This window comes from Vanessa cardui, chromosome 7, assembly GCF_905220365.1.
Source record: "Vanessa cardui chromosome 7, ilVanCard2.1, whole genome shotgun sequence".
Lineage (NCBI taxonomy): Eukaryota > Metazoa > Arthropoda > Insecta > Lepidoptera > Nymphalidae > Vanessa > Vanessa cardui.
In genome coordinates, this window is record NC_061129.1 from 3,935,951 (window position 1) to 3,951,727 (window position 15,777).

At 31.6% G+C, this 15,777-nt stretch overlaps 1 protein-coding gene across 1 annotated transcript in view; it reads right to left on the reverse strand.

Moving 5' to 3' along the window:
* Positions 1 to 11,533, reverse strand: part of LOC124531237 (homeobox protein aristaless-like) — an 88,701-nt gene extending 77,168 nt beyond the window's left edge. Inside the window, exon 1 of the mRNA XM_047105734.1 lies at positions 11,012 to 11,533. Within this exon, the coding sequence (XP_046961690.1) occupies positions 11,012 to 11,222 (211 nt within the window). The 5' untranslated portion in view covers positions 11,223 to 11,533. The remainder of the gene's footprint in view (positions 1 to 11,011) is intronic.
* Between the last annotated feature and the right edge of the window lie 4,244 nt (positions 11,534 to 15,777).

Below are 15,777 nucleotides of genomic sequence, written 5' to 3' on the forward strand. Positions count from 1 at the left end.
ATTATTTGTATAAAATATATTATGGTACATATTCATTAAGTATTTACATAAGTAAGTATTTCATACATATGTATAATTGGAAGGCAAGACACGTTCGTGTATTCGGTCGTCGAAACGAGACGGAAGGCGAATACAAGATATTTTCAATCATTTTTTTTATATACTTTTCAGACGATCAAGATATTATTTTAATAAATCAAAAATAAAATGAATCCATTGCAAGATATTTTATTTATAAGCTATGTTGGTATTTTTTTAAAACTAAGGTAAACGATAATCATAGGGTACGTTGATATATATACCTTTGCCGGTTAATATTGTTGTGATATTAAAAAAAACAATACCACGGATCATAGAATCTCTCGTTGTGTCTGTAATTATATTGCTCATGGCTTAATTAAAAACACAGAATATTTTATTTACGTATAAATTAACAAGAAGTGTACTACCTGTTTCTGTAGTATCCACTAGCAAAACCACAGATCTACATGCGTCTATAGTACCAATAGTCGCTCGTGGCTTGGCGTCTTTTTGGAGTGTTGGTAGTCATGTTTTAGGTAAACAAGTAGCCTATGTCCTTTCTTGGAGTATATATACATAATATTTGGGGATAAAATAAGCGATAGTAGCTCAATCAATATTTTAGTTCAATCAGTCGAAATTCTCAGAATATTTATTAGAACTCTCACCCCCCCCCCTCCTATTTCATTCCTTTAGGGGTGGAATTTATCAAAATCTTTATTATCCTATTATATATTCCTATACTATCCTTATAATCCTTCTAACGGGTGCGTGCGTCATAACATCTAACTGCATGCCAAATTACAGCCGGATCCGTCCAGTGGTTTGGGCTGTGCGTTGATAGATCACCCTGTCAGTCAGTCAGTCAGTCAGTCAGTCAGTCACCTTTCAGTTACATATATTTAGATGATAATTAATTAACGCATCACACGTTACTCGATTTTGTTATAATTTTAAGTCTAGATAATAAATGATAAAACATGAAACGAAAGTTCACCATAAATCGTCCAGTAAGTTATACTTGTAGATTATATCGATAAGGTCTAGTGATGTAACGTAAAAATGTCGATAAGTTTGTTGAAAAACAAATTTCGCCGCAGGATGCACCTGCCGTGCAAGTGCGAATTATTCCCGTGCGTACGCAATAAACGGTGTATTAATTACATATTACTTGTTATACAATGCTAGTTGCGATATCGTTAGCATAATTTCCTATGTTATTACTATTAAATATTCCGAATAGAATCGTTAGTATTTATAGGTTTTCCATTTTTTTTTTTATTTAATGAACTTTATTCTTTTATAAGTGCCTGTAATTTTTATGGCTTTAAAATTTTCTAATATACGTAATAAGCGATGCCGGCTTCGGCACTATAATTTTATTCATAGATAAACTCGCTATACTTTGCGTAAAATTGTATGTTATCTGCAATATTATCTATATTAATATCATAAATGTGAAAGTAACTCTGTCTGTCTGTCTGTCGCACTTACACGACCAAACCGCTAAACTGAATTTGATGAAATTTGGTATGAAGCAAACTTTAACTAACCTAGAAAGGACATAGGCTACTTTTTTGCCTGACATATGACAACCGACACCCTAAAACACAAGCGAAGCCGCGGGCGACTACTAGTATCGGTATAATGGAAGCTTAAACCGAACCTATACATCAAAAGGTTTGGAAAAAAAATAGCCCAAAAAATACCAAAATTCGTATTGTGCGGAAAATCGGCACATATGTTCGGTAAATGTAAATTAAATATGGAACATCCCCAACGATACTTACACATGCAAATAATAATTCAAGGTCAAATTTCACAAATATGACTTTTTGCCTTTTGCAGCCTCAATTTAAATTTCATCATGAAAACAGGACATAGAAAAACTGTACAGTTTTATTTATAGGTAAACAAAAATTCCAGGTTCATTCTTCATTCATTTATTATCTATGGAATAAAAAAATCGTTTTGCCTTGTTTATTAATTATTAATATTAATTCTGTTGAGAGTCGAGATGGCCCAGTGGTTAAAACGTGTGCATCTTAACCGATGATTGCGGGTTCAAACCCAGGCAAGCACCGCTGATTCATGTGCTTAATTTGTCTTTATAATTCATCTCGTGCTCAGCGGTGAAGGAAAACATCGTGGGGAAATCTGCATGTGACAAATTTCATAGAAATTCTGCCTCATGTGTATTCCATTAACTGGTATTGGAACAGCGTGGTGGAATATGTTCCAAACCTTCCCCTCAAAGGGAGAGGAGGCCTTTACCCCAGCAGGGGGAATTTACAGGCTGTTGTTGTATTAATATTAATTACCTCTATTAATATTTAGAAGCTACGAGTCCAGTTGACGATAGGGGTGAATTTCCTTTGGTATAATTAACAAGTTATAATTTAAGACACCCGTATTTCCCCCTTTAATCAGTTTCCGTCATTTTTCATTAACCTAACACACATACAATAAATACAATGTTTTAATTTAAAAGCAAATGAGGCGATAGGATATACAAATTAAGTAAATTTTTAATTATCTTTAACAAAACTCGTGTTTAATGAAACTTGCTAAACGAAATTGCTAACAACTCATTTTAAGCGAAGTGATTAAATGATAAAAACGTAACACGGCATACAATTAACGTTAAAATAAGTTTATTTTTTTTTAATTATGTTAATTTTTCAATAGTTGAAAACTTTAAAAGAAAGTCTTCTTTTTTATTTTTCTATTTTTTTAAGGCATAGAGACAAGCATTTTAGCCACCTTATGATAAGTTACACTGGCTCACTCACCTTTCAAACCGAAATATAACAATACTGAGTACTGTTGTTTACCGGTAGAATAGCTGGTGAGAAGACCCAGACGGCTTTACCACCAAGCGAAGTAGGCTGTAGGTACAGCCTTTTTTTAATTTTGCTAAATTTGAATAGCGATTGTGTAGTCGCTATTAAAGGGTGAATAATCATTGAGAATTAATTAAGGAATTAAAATAATAATTCATTTACATACGTGTATACTTTAGTCGAGCATAAAATTTTTCTGTTGAATTTCGTCGGAATAATTTTTGAAGTGATATAATCTATTAATAATGTTCATTTAAAGCAAAATAACTTTTCATTTTTGTATCAGTGAGACTAGCTTTAATTAAATTCGCTGGTGCAATGCGCTTACATAGTAATAACGAACGAAAGTCACGCCAGAGAGTTTTACTATAGTTCTATCTAAAATTTAAACTGCCCTTTCTTACAATTAATGCAGCGTCAAATACAACTTAAAGTAATTCTTTAGAATCATGACTTCTGTTTAAAAAAAAAGAAAAATTATGAGAGGGTCTGAAGGGGAGTTATAGAGAGGGGGTGAGAGGGATACGTGCTTTATTCTTAACTGAGAATTACTGTATTCGATATTCAAAATCAATTAATAGATAATCAACTATGAGATACCTGTACCATGATGAAAGATATCTTATAAAAGAAGTTTATTTATTATTATACAGGTCATATAATGCTGGTCTGTTTGTACTACCAAATATTACTTGCTCATAAAAAAAAATATTGGTGGGTTGCCTATTTGTTAAGAAAATAATGATTGACTGTATAACATTATGCTGAGACTTTCGATAATATTGAACGCGACTTAGTTCAACATTTTTTTTTTATCACCTGTGGTTATTTAAATCAGCTATGGAATATTAAATGTAAATTGTACTGCCGTATTTGACCGTTGCAAATAGGAAGGGTAGCATCAATATGTCTAAGTTACTTGAACGACCAGAATTTTTGACGAAAAGTTCATTAACCCCAATCACTCCATACAATTGTTTAGGGTTACCTTCACCTGTCTTAACTGGCAAGTATTGAATTTGCCCTGTAATCGATTAGCAGTTCAATTTAGCTCAGGAAGCGGCCGGTTAACGAGTGACGTCACGAGGCTGGCACCAATGGGCTAGGGGCTGGTACAAGTAATAAGATGCAGGTTGTATTGAACGAGTATTCTAGAACCATAAACTGTATTATGTAAGTATACTAGCAACCCTGAGCTTCGCACGTGTTCAGTGCCGACACTAAATATACTACAGAATTTTTCTTGTTCCTTTACTATATTGTCCATGTATTATATACGAAAACCTTCTATTAGAATCACTCTATCTATTAAAATAAACCGCATCAAAATCCGTTGTGTAATTTTAAAGATCTAAACATACATAGGGACAGACGTAATGATAATGATGAAGCAGCATATTAAGTTATTTGTTTAAAATTGATCTTTTTGACAGGACGTGTTGCATCAATCATCAATCTTGATTGATAAATTGAATTCATTTTTACTTCTCATTATAATGCTCGTTATTGTATCCACAAAATGCTACATGATTATGGGAATCGTAATCTTTACGAATATTAAGTATTAATTAATGAATTATAATTATTTTAAAAAAAAAAAAACATCATACATAACTGTCATAAAAGTCCGTTAGATTCAGAAATGTTTAACCAAAAGCAACATTTAAATTTCGAACGAGACGTTGCATTTAAATTGTAACATAGCATATACATATGTATCATTGACATAAGTTAACATATATGTTTGGCGGACTGGACATGATGATAATTCAGCACTGCAATAAACATTAGACTGTGCACTAATAGCCTATAAATTTTCCACTGCTGGGCTAAGGTCTCTTCTCCCTTTGCTGCTGCTCCAATGCTGGTTGGTGGATTGACATGTGACAGAATTACGTTGAAATTAGACACATGTGTCCCCACTATGTTTTCCTACACCGCCGAGCCTGAGATGAATCCACCAATCAAACACATGAAATTTCAGTGGTGCTTGCCTGGGTTTGAACTCGCAATCATCTGTTAAGATGCACGCGTTACTGTAAGAAATATTAACCATTCATTACCATCGCCAATGTGCAACCAACCTTTGGACTTAGATGTTTATGGTCCTTATGTTACACTGTATCTTAGCTTCGTGATACACTTCATTGTAAAACTATTCAGAAATAACAAACTCGAAAATGTTAAATGAAGATATCAATACCACCAATAAATCGACTTCACGAGTGAGATTCGAAGTGAGTTCTTAGTGTGAGAGAAAGCAATGCGTAAAGCATTTCTCTTGTTTCAATTTTATCATTCAAACTAAAAACTATAATAGTGAACGTTGATTTTATAAGAGTCCCACATTATAATAAATGTAATAAGTCATGGGCGTATTCGATAAGTAATATTGAACCTAATTTTGGACGATTCAAGGATTAATATTGCATGACAATATACGTTCAGTTTTAATTTCGATTTGTTGCAACATAATTATTTGCTGATCTGGTTCACTCCGAACTAATCCAGTTATAACCAGAAACAATCTTATTCGGTAATCACTGACCATATCAGTTTGATTGTAGCATGTATGTGTGATTAATGTATTGATATTAATAAAATAATTAGATTTAGATAATATTTAACAGCTATTAATTAACATAATCGATTTAAGGGGTATTTCTAATGATTATGACACGTGAATTTTTATATTAAATTCTAGCGTAAATTCGTAATACACTCAATAAAAAATTGTATAATATAGGTTTGGGGATAGGCAAATGTCCTAGGTGGTGAGTATCTGCCACCCATAACCAGTGGTACAGAATATTTTTTTTTTCGAATTCACAGTAGGTGTTGTTCATAGTCAATGTGGCGTCCACTGATAAGACGGAGAGGTTACCACTAGTAGATATTCCGGTGTGATGGGACGCACTCGGTATTGTGGACATCGGCGAGTTCCACATACTTCTCCACATTCACTTGGGGGAAACTCGTATAGTGTTTTTCCAGCGAGAGCAAAAAATAAAAGCTGTTGTCCATAGGTCTCTACATCGTCTTTGATTGGGCGAGACGTAGGGCACATTGAGAAAAGTTAATTAATTTTTAGCCTACGCGCCACGATAATAATAATTCATTCCTCAACCTTCAAATCACAATGCAATGTACTGTTGTTTGGTAGTTCAAGTACTATGCGTCCAACTACTTCATAATTAGTCATTTCCCCAGAAACATTTTTTTTCAACAAATCCACATGCCTTGTAGTGTGTGCAGTATTTTTTTTAATTTGAGTTACATCTTTTCTTTTTGTTTTTAAGTTTTTACGGACTGAAAATTCACATTTTAATTGTACTTGTATCTTGTAAAATTTTGTCGACTGCACGACTTTTGTTGTTTATTTAAAGTATATAGAATACATATAATATCGCGTCAGGGAGTGTGTATTCTGTAAACACACGGGCCAAGCAACAAAACAAACGAATCCCTATATAAAAGTTGAACTATTGAATACTACTCAAACTTAGGTATATAATAGGAAAACAATTGACAAACTTTTATTTAATTAATCATTTTAAACCTTAGTAGAAGTATTAAAACTTAGTAGATACATAATGACGTTTTCTTATTTATATTATTTGGTATATTTTATAGTTATTTACGTTTTCAAAATGTTTTAAATTAATGTCAATAATTTTATAGGTTATTTTACGTTAACATTCTTTTTTCGAAGTATTTGATAATAAAACGAAATACATTTTTTTCCATTACAAGAATCGAAAATTAGATAAAGGTATTATTTAAAAGTCCACGATGACATTACAAAAAAAAAATTAAAACTATCAATACATATTGAAATTGCTTGATATTATCATTTTTTAATTAAAAACTTTACCGTATAGATAATTCCAGTCAATAATTACGGTACAATCGTTACTAATTACGATTATAATTCAATGTAATTTTAAAGTAATACAACAATTTTATAGATACGTAATGAGTGCCGCGTGTGCAATAAAGCAAATTATTTTAGTACTATCAACATTGTGTACGTCTATGGAGTAATTACGTATTTTATGGAGACGATACACCATAAAAATTTACAACAACAATGTTATTCTGAATCATGAAGATGTAGTCGTTAAATATTTTTAGGGTTCGTTATTTTTTAAAGTGAAACAATCATTGTGTTCCGTATTAAGTGACAGTCACTACTAACAACGCTCTATAGTCTCTACCAGTGATCATAACTTATATACGAAAGAAGACTTGAAAAAGGAATACATTATACATAATTATAATTTTATTTGGCCACCATTTGAACAGAGTACATTGCTGGTTACATACACAATGTAATCTGTTATCGCTAGCGAACTGGAAATGAAACTGGTTTAAAATTCACCTGCAAGATTTGACCTACGCGACTAAGCGACACAAATAGTAGTATCTAGTCATAAATATTTATTTTTAAATTCTTTTCCAACATACAAACACACAGAACAATACATTTTATATAATAAAATAATTAATTGCCTAATTATGGTTCTAATCACATTAATGTAGATAGTCGTTAATTATCTTTTCGCATATAGTATCAATAAGACCATTTTATCCCTTTTATTGTTATGAAATGTCAGAACCGCGAGAAAATCAGTAAAATATACGTCGATCATTATGATGAAGCAATATATTATAAGGACGTACTTTTAATATTGAAGAAATTAGTTTTAGGAAACGTTTTTCTTCATAGATACCCGACTCCTGGGAGGATGTCGGGTTATGTAAGATTATACTCACTAAAAAACCCTTCGATGGCCGCCATTAGTACGGAAACGGAGAGTGTTAAAACTCCCGAGTTTTAGGAAACCTACCCGTTTAAACTAGTATGCAATAATTATATCAGTACTCATTATATATGTTCTTACTTTATTTCTTTCAAACCTCCGAAGAATATGCTCAATGAGATTATTATTAAAAAGGAAATATTGAACTTGATAAATGTGGTGAATTCAACAAAATTTAGCATGTTTTTTTGTATCGTCTTCAACACAAAAAATTATGTCAAAATTCCTACTCAATCAACAGGTCGAGTTAACCTAAAAATATATTGCAAATTTGCTCTCATTATTAAATAAAGGCTTTAAAATAGCAGTGCTCCTATCATTTTGTGTTGTTACAGTAGTCACTAAGTGTCAGACCACACTTTGAAATCCTGGCATGTTTTGGTATTGCTCTTGATTTTATTCCATTTTGCAGATTAAAGCACGTAAATACGTATTGATCTCGGATATAATATATTATGCCAAGTTATCACACTATTAAATAACTCAAATGGGTTTATTATTATTATTATTGACCAATCCTGATCCCTTATTCTTCATCCTAACGGACGCGTTGAAATTACGTCATCGTTCAAAAAAATGTGAGCATTTCCTGACATTTATAATGAGTAAAACTGAGTTATTTTATAATAATGAATGACGTCACCAATATTGCTACAAGTATTATATGTCTAAAGGACGTATTTTGTGTGACATCTGCTTCAATGATTGACACCTCAATATTTATAGACGCGAAAGTTATCTACACAATCATATTGATTTTATCATTCGTCAAATAGACATTCCACGTCACAAATAATCTATCTCAGAGGCTCATTCTGGAATAGTTCGAAATCTTTCATCACATAGTTTACGTACGATGGAATAAGGTAAACCGGTGGTAGATTTACATTCAATTCAATGCAAAATGACCCTTCAAAAGTGCTTTAATACCTTAAATCACACTTGTAAATATTCCACTGCTGGACAAATGATATGTTCTTTACTGATGTGGTTAATAACTGTATTACTGAAATGTAGTAGCTTCAATTAGAACACTTACAGATATGTTCTCCTCTCTCTCTGATATCCTGATCGAATTTGGCAATGGCGTCCCTTCTCAAGAGAGGCTGTATGGAGTATTCTATATCACAATAGTATAGTATTTTGGCAAACTCAGATACACTATCAATTGCTTCTTTCTTACAATCTTAAGGCAAAGCTTATCTGACACGATTGAAAAGAGTTCAGTTGAAGGACCAACTCTTCACGTGTATGCAAGACGCTGGAAGGAAAATGCCTGATTCCAGACTCCAGACTGCTATTGTCAAGTTCTCGATAGAATAATCGATAGGTTTTTAACAGCCCAACCCAGACTTCAAACCAGAACCTCAGGGTTTTGACCTTGAAGCTAGCTAGCCTAACGAGGCAGTCGTTAAGTCACATACATATTGTTATGTTAAATCTTCGAAATACATTGCTGTTTATATGTATAGATTATAGCGATATAGGTTTCGACTTTTTGACCTTTACGTGTAGTAAGTACTTATAAGGCGGGTTATTAGGTTAATAATCAGCATTCGTTTTTATGGTGTCATTAAATTATTAATTACTTGCAAGGACACAGATAATTATGTGACACTAAAATGCTATGAGCTTATTGGTAACCAAGTATGTTTGCTCCGCAAGTAAGTATCCGATCATTTAAATTACATTTTAGTAAAGATATATACCATACTCTGCCACAATGTTTCATTCTTGATCTACCTTTCTGTTAACCCATAATCTACCAATGAGGTCATATTTACCCCACTGATGTTTTACTACTGAAATTAAAAATAACTCTGAAAGACCAAGTATGGGACATAATTAAAATTTGCTTCAAAGTTTTGGGGCTTAAAAGGAACTATTTTTGAATCTTTTTTATCATGACGTTTAACTGTCAACATCAAGAGTTCCTTCTTCACCGGGAAGATGAATTATTTTAAGCATATAATGTTTATGAAAATTTTATTGGCTTTTTGGGTTTGGAACAATTGACATACATTTTAAATTATGTGCAATCATATGCAATAGATCATATCTACGTTCGATAGGTACATTTAATGCCCAGTCATGCCAAGTTTTATGACGTCATTATGATATAAGTATATTTGACATAATTATGGATAAACAAAAAAAAACCCACATTTTTCATAGCGATATTTTTAGAAGTATTTTCGTTATAATGTTATTCATGTGTTATCGTTTCAATTAATGTATCTTGTACCGACAGCTACGTTCTGTTAAGATAATAGTGTTACATGGTACATTTAATGAGACGACGGGCAGGTATGGTGATAACAACAGAAGCGATAATGACGATAGTAGCGAATTTATTCTCGTCTGAGGCAAATTGGAACTTTTTTTTATTTTTAGTCTATTTCAACATTCGAATAATTTTTGAATAAAAATGTCGTTGCTAATTTGTTAATATAATTAGATGCTACACAGCATACGCTCTTTGCTTTGAATATTTAAATTTCGAAAAAAAAATAGAGGTCTACAATTGGCCACTAAGAATACGCACATAAGTAAAATTGTATGAAGTTTGGCGTTTCTCGAGTGTAGCTGTCACGCACACCAAGATAATAGAGTTGATTCTAGAGATTATCTGTCGAATCTTCGAAACGGCGGGAAAATACAAACTTAGAGATATTATCTATGACTGTTTTAGGAATTCATAGACAAAATGTACTGATGCTACAGTAACAATTTTAAATATTATTTTTAGAACCTTATCTCACCAAATAAGAATAAAAATTGTTATCTCCACAAAATATAATATTATGATAACATTATTATAATTTAAGGCCATGAAATAACTTGAAAATTATTTAACATCGTATTGGTAAGGAAAAATAAACAACATTTTTCCTTAGAATTACAAAATATTGTATTTTTATATACATTTTTAGGAATACTAATATTAGATTAAATATAAAAAAAAAAGTTTGGAAATTAGCGAGTTCTTATGATTAATATTAATCACTCTACAATATAAACTAATTTTTTAGTAAGCGATGATAATATTTACTTCATTAATAATCTGATATTATTTAAAAGATAAAAGACATTGTGTCTACATGATTTTTAAAGTCTATGCGTAAATACTAAGCGCATGTGCTTATTTATGACTCAGCAATTAAATAGTAATCATACATTTTATCTTAAAACATAATGATGTCATAAATAAATCATAATGTTAAAAATATTGTATTAGCAAAGAGTAATAATTGTCTCCTGATATGCAAAGAATTAAAAAAATAATAATTCAAAAATGGAATGCCTCTTTTATATTAAACTCACCTTCGTTTGTGTTCGCATTCCCGTCGGCAGGCCGATCGCAGTCTTCACCGCCGACCAAGTTTCTTATACTGAACGAATTCGTCTTTCTTGACACTTCCATCACCCCCGTGACGTCACTACTCTGCGTTCCATTTAGATCCCGGCACTGCTCTGTCCCGTTCACTAGTGTATCCCCCGAGCCATCCTCACATCGACGCGTCGTTAGGTCCATCTTTAAAATATTTAGTGTTCGAAATTTGAAATTTAACTTTTTTAATCACGCTTGTCATTATCACGCACTCAACAGTCTGAACGTATTTTGTGATCCCATTTTGTTTTACAATATGAAATTACACGTCCTTTACGAAAAAAAAAAACAGTTGCAGTTTTAGAAAAAAATAATATTGCACTAATTAATTTTTGCTAAAGATGATTTTTATCACAGTTTTTTTTTTAATAATGTTGCAAAATAAGACTATGTAAGGCACGTATTCAGCCAGAGGTTTTATGTCGCAAGCGCAACGCGCGCTAAGTCCGCGGTAGTGAGCGCGACTGGTCCTCTTTCCTCCTCTGTCTGTGTGTTCTGCGTCACTCCCTACGCCCTCCGAGGCGGAGTCTCCGCCCACTATATTGACATTTAAAGCTTACGCGATTTCGTCAATTACTTTATATGCTTTTTACTGTTGATTTGTATTAATGAGAAGTAATTGTGACCGACGATTTTCGTTTAATATTTTATCAAACACATTAAAAAAAATCTTTTCATACACATCGACCACAGTTTCAAATAATATAATTTATGTTAATTTATTCATTTGTAGATGTATCAAAAATAAATTAAAATATACATTAACATTGATTTGTTGTGTAAATGAATTCAGTTACAAAGTAAAGGCGTGAAGTAGATGATGAGATATCTAGACTTACTTCTGATTTAAACGTTCATAGTCCGCTAATAATTGTTGTCAATACGTTTATCACAATTTAAACTCATAAATTAAGATAGCCTGCAGCCCTTGGCAATATAGGGTTGACTCTTAATAGAAAGAAGGGTGGTAAAACCAAATTTTCTACGACATATTATTTCAAATATTTAGATATAGTACCTATACTTATCTTTCAATGGAGCATATACAAAAATATTTAATATGTAGAACAGTTTCGAATCTAAAAAGTTTGCTCCATAAATCTATTGAGTTAGTCTTCTAAAAAATCTCACGCAAAAGATTCTTCTTTATCTCTATCTTCTCTCTTTGTTCAACGACTTTGTTTTGTTTATGTGTGTCAATTTTATTTTCAGCCATTTCATTTAGGTACACTATTGGTGTAATTTTTTTAGAAGTAAGTACATATTGAATTAATACTTTTTATGATTTATCACATAACTAGTTACTCTGGTTTAGCGACAATTCCTTATTAGTTGGCAATATTTTTGTAATCTTACATTACATTTATACGAAGATCATACATACATAATTATAATATAAATAATTCCAATGTATTAGCTATTTTGCTTATAGTATGAAGTTCGATGGAGTACCTACTCATAGATTATCATGCAAATATATAGATTTAATTATATATCAAATAGGCAAACCCTCAATAAATATATATTTAGGTATGTCAAAAAAACGGGTACCAAACTACAGAGATCATTACTTTTATTCATTATAAATTTGGTTGCTTTATATTTCACAGCCTTCTTAAATGAAACCTATATGTTTATATTGTTGTATCTATTCATTCAATAATATTTCACGTCTTTAGTAAATAACATATTGAATTTCATGTTAATTTAAATTATGTATCTATTTGAAAAGTTTACACTGTTTGATTTCAGTGCATTGCATTACAATTTTAAATAAAATTATACATAATAATGTCTTCTTATTTTTCATTTAATTCGATCACTGAGTTATAAACTATCATGTACAAACTTAAAATAATAGACATTTTTAAGAAACAACCTACTTTCAATTGAATATATTTTATTTCGAGCTATATATGAAGAAAAACAAAATTGATGCCTTCAAATATTTTAAATACCTTGAATTTATCAAATCGGAAATATTTTCTTTACGATTCGTAATCGTACACAAACAGGAGTCAAATCATTCACTCGTTTATATTAAATATTTATTCAAACATTTGGGAGAACTAAACGTGTCTAATAAATAATGCCTATCAAATATTTTTAACAGATTATCCTTAAGTAGATTGACGATGTAATGATTAACGAGACCCCCCCCCCTTATTACCTATGACAACAATACATACTAACTCCGTCGGCGGAAACTAGATCCCTTATTCATTACTACCCGCAGACATGTACATAAGGGTACAATAAAAAAACACACTCATTTTGTCTTCTCCCGAACAGCAAGCTAACGGCTACCCTCGTAAGAAGCACCCCTACATATCGTTAACTCTCTAATGGGAACCCGTCAGAAATTATAGTTTGTTAAAAATTATTATGATAACTGTGACAACCCTAACTAAACAAGATTTTCCTAAGGTAGTCATTTCTACTTGTCCTTTAAGCTATGATTTCTAGTTAGCGTACTATTTGAGAGTCACCCCGCGGCACTGTTTGCGGATTTATTATATTTTCATTACATCTTCCCACTTACAACTCTTTAGGGTTGACGACCTTAGATAGATTGGAAAATTTATTGATAATGATTTTATTACTTATTGTATTTATGGCATATATATGTTTTAGATTCTTAAATAATATCAGAGCGTATTCCTCAGTAATTAGCTCTCAGTTTACAAATATTTTCGATACAATTTATAGAAACATTAGAGGTTTCGTATTTCGATATATTTTGTATATTTTAATTACATATCACAAATAAAAGTAATTAAAATTTGCATTTAGATAATATAAAAAATAATAATTAACGAATACAATTATTATCGATAAATAAAACAATTAATTGCAAACTAAATAGAAACCACTTGCATAATTAAGTGCTCAATATTAATAGAAATTTTAATTAGAGCGTTAGTATTACCGTATATAGTAAAATATCGATTTTACGCCGAGCCAGCGGGAAGCGGCAGACGCATACTGAATATACTGACTATATTAAATACCGCGACACCTAATAAGGTTTCAAGGCGCCAACAGTACCTTAAGATGTTATAACTTAGATATAAGTCCTTATACACACGATATCTTACAAATAAGCATGCGATACACACATGTTACTTGTTTTAATATATTTGAATATTATTTATTTTATTTTGTATTGAGCAAATTTGAACAAGCTAACACAACACCTGAGGACCAGTCCCAAAACGGGGATGAAGCCGCAAGCAATAAGTAGTATTGAACATAATATAAGTCCACATACCTACTATTTAGAGCAGTTTTACGAATTTAATAATTCATTTCCTTATTTGTTCATGTATTTAAATATATTATACGTTTTAATGCTTTTGTTAGAGCGTTGAGACTCTATATTTAATGACGTTTGCCTATATCACCCATGATGATTTAAAAAAAAAACAATTTCGAAAGTAGCCCAATTTATTTTAATTATATCCAAACATTTAATATACCTTGACCTTTTGTGTCGTCATTACTATGAAATATTTTAGAATTTTAAACGGTCCGATGTCATAAAAACTTGAATCCCTTTAGAGCGTTATATATGATGATCCATCTGTTACGAGCCATCTGCTGGTGACAGGAGACTTATCTATATCTATTCAAAAAGTTACAGAAAATATAAAGAAAAGTAAGAAGTCAAGCAAAGGAGGTATCTTTATGATATACCTATCAAATATTATTTAGTAATTAATAAAGTTATTTTTTTGAAAATGCTTGAGGATATTTTAAAATTGAAACTCACAACTGTTCAACTCGCCTTGGATTCCTGATACTTGTTGGGTGTTTTTGAAAATATTTTTTTTTTTTTTTATATATTGTAAGTTGTTGTTTTTGAACAAGCAATACCATCTTACTCCTCTTTGTTTTGCGCCGCAATATCTATAATTTATATTTCTTACTTTATTCATGGGTACAAACCTTTAGGTTGCCCATTTGCCTTTTTACTTTAAATAACAATAGTGATCTATTAAAGGGATGTAGGGAGGGTGTAGATCCTATAAGAATAGATTTTATAAAACTAAGAGGGTAAAGCGGATGCTGGGAATTTGTGTTCTACTAATGTTATTATGTATAAGTTTCCTTATTTACATTTTATGTGCTCTTGATAACCCACATAGGTTTGCGTAATAGTGGGCGTAATGACGTAAGTTTTTAAGCCGTGACGTCACTTGTCTATGTTCGTAGGGAAAAAGATGTGTGTTTTTGGATATAATCTAATGTATGTAATTGAAGAAAATTGTTAACATATGTTACTCAAATTGAATGAAAACATACATAAACATAAAGGAAATTTATTTTTTACCAGTAGGTCTCTGGTGTGGTTGTCTAATTATCGACGATTTAAAAACGCTTCATTATGACGTTTACTTCAATAAAATTGCTTTTTGTTTATGAAATATTTTGACGGACGAGCATATGGGCCACCTGATGGTAAGTGCTCACCATCACCCATAGACAAGGACGCTGTAAGAAATATTAACTATTCCTTACATCGTCAATGCGCCACCAACCTTGGGAACTAAGATTCTATGTCCCTTGTGCCTGTAGTTACACTGGCTCACTCACACTTCAAACCGGAACACAACAATGCTGTGTACTGTTTGTTGTTTAGCAGTAGAATATCTAGGAGTTTTGGATCATCTTTATTCGAATGCGACAGAAAATGAAG